This window comes from Lactuca virosa, chromosome 3 (assembly GCF_052849685.1).
Source record: "Lactuca virosa cultivar CGN04683 chromosome 3, Lactuca_virosa_CGN04683_v6, whole genome shotgun sequence".
Classification (NCBI taxonomy): domain Eukaryota; kingdom Viridiplantae; phylum Streptophyta; class Magnoliopsida; order Asterales; family Asteraceae; genus Lactuca; species Lactuca virosa.
In genome coordinates this window covers 131,391,247-131,397,429 of record NC_136428.1, presented here as the reverse complement: position 1 = coordinate 131,397,429, position 6,183 = coordinate 131,391,247, and the positions used below count along the sequence as shown (strand labels likewise).

At 32.6% G+C, this 6,183-nt stretch overlaps 1 protein-coding gene across 1 annotated transcript; it reads right to left on the bottom strand.

Moving 5' to 3' along the window:
• Window positions 1-645: 645 nt before the first annotated feature.
• On the bottom strand, window positions 646-4,563 carry LOC145166568 (transcription initiation factor TFIID subunit). The gene is made up of 6 exons (XM_079085575.1): window positions 4,190-4,563; window positions 3,399-3,472; window positions 2,517-3,295; window positions 1,520-1,652; window positions 1,064-1,428; window positions 646-957 (listed from the first exon to the last, which is right to left on the bottom strand). Exons 1-6 carry the CDS (start codon window positions 4,479-4,481, stop codon window positions 837-839), a joined length of 1,764 nt encoding a protein of 587 aa, XP_078941701.1. The 5' UTR covers window positions 4,482-4,563; the 3' UTR covers window positions 646-836.
• Between the last annotated feature and the right edge of the window lie 1,620 nt (window positions 4,564-6,183).

The following is a 6,183-nucleotide window of genomic DNA, read 5'->3' as shown; positions in this document are numbered from 1 at the left end:
TAAAGTGAAAGAAAGTGACATTGAGAGGACAACACTTTGACCAACATACGGACATTAAGAATTTTTTTGAATGTATTTTGGTCATATAAATGTTTCGGCCACATTTATGGATCTAATTGATGGAGTTTGTAAACCATATTTGCATCATTAGGTAATTGTGTTTATTCATGACACAGTGGTTCACTCTTGAAAGGAAAAACAACATAAAAGTCATCTACAAGAAATACCAAAAACTTTGAAATGTAAAGATAAAAGTCATCTACAAGAAATACCAAAAACTTTGAAATGTAAACGGTTATATGGAAATTCTCCAAGTGTGACTTTTGGTTATGCGAAGTATAACTTTTATCTCATATTATGAACAAGATTGAATTGAAGTCGATCCAACAAATACTGAAGCAATCATGAAGTGAGAACCCCAATAAAGAAATGTTTTTATTATAAGCATCATGATCAACGTATTATTTTAAATGAAAGTATGCATAAAGACATGTACAACATGCAATAGGAATGGATAAGCATTACAATAATATAAAATGAAAGAGTACAAATCTTAGAATAAGATATAGCAAGTAATAAAGAATGATGCACAAGATGTTAAAGCATAGATGATGTAGAAGTAAAGGTATAAAATATACAAGTGTATTAAACAACAAAGATCTCAAATATTATTATAAAAAAAATATAGCTTGTAACCACATACACTACAAATTAGCACTATTCACATTGAAAGTCAACTAAAAGTTTAGAAATACAATTAATGACCCTTTATACAATTTTAACAACATGATTTAGTTATAATTAAAAAACATTTTTTTTTAATTCTGAAAAGTCAATTAGTTTGGGGAAGTGAGTTTACTTTCATCTGAATCATGTTTCATTGAAGAATCTCCACCCATCAATTCTTGAAATGCTTCAACCTTCACAGGTGGAGCTCTAACCATCATTCCCATATTCCTGCATACAATCAATAAAACTTCAATCTCATTCTTTCTTTTTCTTTTTTTAGATAAATAAAAACAAAAAGTATGTTGCTATTTCTTGAATTTAATAACTTTCTTACGGAGAGTGAGCTTGTGGGTGGAGTTGGGGGATTTGGACAGACGCCATTGGTCGAAACTGATTGTTTTGAGCTTGATACGCTGACATGGCAGCAAACTGCTGCTGTCGAAATTGCATTTGAGGGTTTCGATAATTCATGGTTGCAAATCCACCATTATTGTTGTTGTTGTTGTTATCCATTTGGAAATCAGATGGATTTTCAAGTTTGACTTCCACCATTGACCTTTGACTTTCATTATCCAAATTCATATTCATCACACCAACACCACGAGGATTTGGAGTTGCAGGTTGACGCCTTCGCATGCGGTCCCACTGTTGCTGTTGTTGTAGAGGATGAACCATTTGGTTTTGCATTTGTCTTGCAAACTATTAAAAAATATAAACAAAAATTGTTATTATGTGGAAATGAAATATATATATTATATGTATATGAAGTAGAGATTGAAAGTTGACTGACTTGATGGGGTTGACCAACTCTAGTTTGACTTTGTAATTGCATTTGTGTCTGCATTGCTTGAACTTGCATTTGTGTTTGTTGAATGTTGTTCTTGGAACTATCTTTAACAACCTCGGTAAAAGCCGCAAGGTTACTGAAGTAATTCAAGAACATGTCGAATAATTAAATATTAAAAAAAGGAAAATATTTAAGAATAAAAAGTTTAAAAAGTTTCAATTTTGATAACAAAACAGGACAAAACAACGTGTATTGTGTTTGGCATGCGTTGTACTGACAGACTTTCCCACATACTGATGTCAATTAGACAAAAATTGCAACTTTATGTCCCACCGAAAAGACATAAATGCCCTCCAAAGTCAACAATAATAAAAAGTTTAAATTTTGATAACAAAACAAGTTCTACTGTGTTTGGCATGCATTGTACTGGGACATGGACTGGGACTGATGTCAATGAGACAAAAATTGCAACTTTATGTCTCGCCCGAAAGACGTAAACGCCCTCAAAAGTCAACAATAATAAAAACCAAAATAAAAAGTTCCAATTTTGATAACAAAACAAGGTGTACTGTATTTGACATGCATTGTATTGGGACACACACCGATGTCAATGAGACAAAAATTGCAACTTTATGCTCCACCCAAAAGACATAAACGCCCTCAAAGTCAACAATAATGAAAAGTTTCAATTTTGATAACAAAACAAGTTGTACTGTGTCTGACATGCATTGTACTGGGACACAGACCGATGTCAATGAGACAAAAATTGCAACTTTATGTCCCACAAAAAGACGTAAAAGCCCTCAAAAGTCAACAATAATAAAAACCAAAATAAAAAGTTTCAATTTTGATAACAAAACAAGTTGTATTGTGTCTGGCATGCATTGTATTGGGACAGGGACATAGATTGATGTCAATGAGACAAAAATTGCAACTTTATGTCCCATAAAAAGACATTAACGCCCTCAAAAGTCAAGAATAAGAATGTGATCACACGTACCCATGTCCAATTGTTTGGAGGAACATCTTAAGTAGACCAATAGCCGAACAATCTTTTCTGTAACTATCAGAAAGGACTTTCAAGATTCGACCTAATTTACAAATATGACACCCAACTAATTGAGCTAATATATCCAATGATCCACCAGAAGCCGATTCAAAACCAACATCAATCAACAACCGGGACACCATTTGTCGAGACATTTCCGAAGCTTGTTGAGAACTCAAACCATTTTTCATCCCAAATGTTCCATTTTTACCCCTATCAAGACCCCCTTGTTGCTCCATGTTAAGGTACTCTGGCCTTATACCAAGTCTCTCCAACATAATGGGGCTTTTCGTCATTATCAGGGGCAAGGGTAAATTGTCCAAAACTCCATTACACTTTCCCATGTGAACATTTTCTAATTGATTTGAAAGAGGTAAAGCACTATCGGGAACTGAGTTTGCTGAAAACATTGTTTCGGGGAAAAATAATTCATCATCTGGGGTTTGACCTTGACCGGAGTCAAACATGGGGCTGCCCGAAGTTAGGGTTTGTTCTTCCATGAAAACTGCCCGGCTTCTTTTATGCTTTTGGGCAATTTTGAGATAGTTAGACATTTGTTCGGGTGTACGTTTTTCAGATTCTCTGTCACCTGAAGGTAATCTGTAGGGTTTTGTGGCTCTGTATTTTTCAAAGAATTGAGTGTACCATGATTCTGGGCATCTTTGAGAGATATTTTCATCTTCAGATGTACCATATCTAGATCCTATACCAAAGTTTGGTTTTTGTTGAACCTGTGAAACCATGATAATTGATTTTAGAGTTTGAGTTAACTTCCATTTTATATAATTCAGAAGTAAAGAGGGTTTGTTTTTAGAGAAGAGTGAGCTAACATACCTTTGAAGATGGGGCTACATTTTGTGTAGGATTCTCTAGAGTATAAAAAATATCATCACCATGTAACTGCAAATCTGAAGAAACAATCGAATGAAAAATTTGAATTAAGGGGGTGTTTGGATAAATAGTTTTTAGCTTATTAGCTTATTGCTTATTTGCTTATTGCGGTGGGAATAAGCACTTTTTTAAAATGTGTTTGGATTAGCTTATTGCGGTGGGAATAAGCAATAAGCAATATGCATTTTAAGTGTTTGGAAAACAAAACAGCTTATATGAGTAAAATGACCAATAAGCAATAAGCAATAAGCATTCCCCCCCTGCTTATTAAAATCAGCTTATTTTGCTTATTCCTACCGCAATAAGCTGATTTTTAAAGACTCCTATCCAAACACTTAAATTTGCTTATTGCTGTGGGATTAAGCAACAAGCAATGGGATTAAGCAATAAGCAGCCTATTTTTTCCCTATCCAAACACCCCCTAAGATTCTAGTGAAGATCGACACACTACATTACTAGAAGATAACAGTTCACAGAAAAGGAATTATCATGACAAACGATAAGCAAAGCAATTTACAAGAATCTTACAGGTTCTAGAGAAATCGTGGAAAATAGTTCTAAGATAAAGAATTCATAACCAGATTCAAGAGATGTGATTAAAGAAAATCATAACAAAATTTCGAGACAATTGCTTGATTTATCAAGGAAAAACATCTATCTGGAGATTTTATAGAGCAATTCACAGCCAAATTTTAAGAGCAATTGTTTCAATACATTGACCAGGAAATTCTTACAATTTGGATTGAGCTTCGAATTGGAAGAAGGAGAAGATCGATTGGACAGAGGGAAAAGCGAGACGCAAGCTTTGTCGAAGAGGAGAGCGCGAACACGGAGTTGAAGTTGAATTTGAGCCCTAGACTTGGTCTCGTCGATTCTCATGAAGGATTCCCAAGAAGACGGCGATGATAAGAATGGAGAGAAGGTGGCGTGCAGAGAATCATCTCCAATCCACGATCTCCAGACGCCTTGAGATTCAAGTTTCCGGGCAAGCTCGAACCCACGTCCGTCGTCGCCCAATAACGCCATTGAGGGTTGAGGGCGTTCTTCGACAGTCAGAGTCGCAGAAGTAGGTTAAAGACAAGAGAGAGTTTTATGTTGAGAAGTGATGTTGGGATGGATATTTGAATCTGATCCTTCAAGTATATCGATTTCTCATACTTGCCCTTGATCAACAATCTTTTTTATTTTAACTTTTAAGAATAAGTTACAATTTTTAAAGGAATCTTCGTTTTAATTGGAGAAATGGTTATCATTAGTTTTTTTTTTTTTAATGGTTTCGGTAAGTATAATTTAGACTTTTTTTTTCGGCATAAAATTCATTCTCTTTCTCTCTCTCAAAAGAAATTTAATAAAAAAAAACTATACTAACAAAGATAAATAAAAATAATAATAGATAATAAAAATAATTATGAGATGATATTATGGACACACACCAACAACATTATCATATTACTTTTTAAAGTTATTATTACCATATATTTATCATTGATCTTACATTTTAAGTCATCATTACTATATAATTATTATTTAACTAACTTTTATTATTAAACATCATTATTTTATCCCTACCCTCTTTATACTTATCATTACCCTTAATGATTATTTTTTAATAATTAAAGTATGATGACATATTTTTTATTAATTAATATTACTTTTAATAATTAGGTTATGATGATATACTAACATATTTATAATTAATTATTTATAAATTTTATTTATTAAAATACTATTTATTTCATTTATTAAATATATAATTTATAATACTATTTTAAAAAAGATGTGTAAATTTTTTTATACAATTTTTTAAAATAAAAATGTTAAAACACAACACAACAATAATAAAATAATATTTTAACGCAACAAATAATAAAAAAAAGTTCAAATATATAATAATATTTTGACGCAAAAAGTAATAAAAAAGTTCAAATTCATTCGCACTTAATCTTTAATATGTATCCAAGGTGTTTCAGAAGTACAAGAACTAAGTTGATTGTATAAATCAAAACGAGGCCAATACATAGTTTGACATGTAGATGCAGACAGACTTTTATGGGCATTCAAATATGTTGTGGTAGGAGGCGTTGGGTAATTTCTTTCAAAAACACTGATATATAATGATTATTGTGTACAAGTGCCAACGTAATGGCTCGGTGGGGTTGGAACTCTTCGGGACCTTTCCAAAGAGGGAAGCATGTCGTAGATTGTTCGTAGCTTAAACAATGAACGATCACACCAAACTTGTTGGCAATCAAGTAACCAGTAAAAGGCATATGCAACCAATGTCGTCGGAAAGGTGCAAGTGACTGAAACCAACACAATGACTGGTATACCTCATTGAACCCGTCAGTAAAAACTCTATGGTATGTGTAATATTGACTCTCTACCTCTTCAAACAATTGCTTTCGAATATACAGTCACGGGTCTTCATTATACCCCAAACAAACAACTATCGCTCGAAACCCACAATTTCCATCGCCTTCTACATCATGTATATCGTCGATGTAATCATGAAATATATTTGGAATACCATTCATTTGGAATCCGGAGGGCATCATTTATCCCTACCCCATTTATACTTATCACTATCCCCTAATGATTATTTTTTAATAATTAGATTATGATGACATATTTTTTATTAATTAATATTACTTTTAATAATTAGGTTATGATGATATACTAACATATTTATAATTAATTATTTATAAATTCTATTTACTAAAATATTATT

What these genes read in the sequence shown, in the direction of transcription:
- LOC145166568 (XM_079085575.1), bottom strand. Translation starts at nt 4,481, where the DNA reads ATGGCGTTATTGGGCGACGACGGACGTGGGTTCGAGCTTGCCCGGAAA. An exon ending in TTCGAAGCTCAATCCAAATT is followed by an intron (nt 3,473 to 4,189) that starts GTAAGAATTTCC and finishes TTGTTTCTTCAG; the next exon opens with ATTTGCAGTTACATGGTGAT. An exon ending in CTCCAAACAATTGGACATGG is followed by an intron (nt 1,653 to 2,516) that starts GTACGTGTGATC and finishes GAATTACTTCAG; the next exon opens with TAACCTTGCGGCTTTTACCG.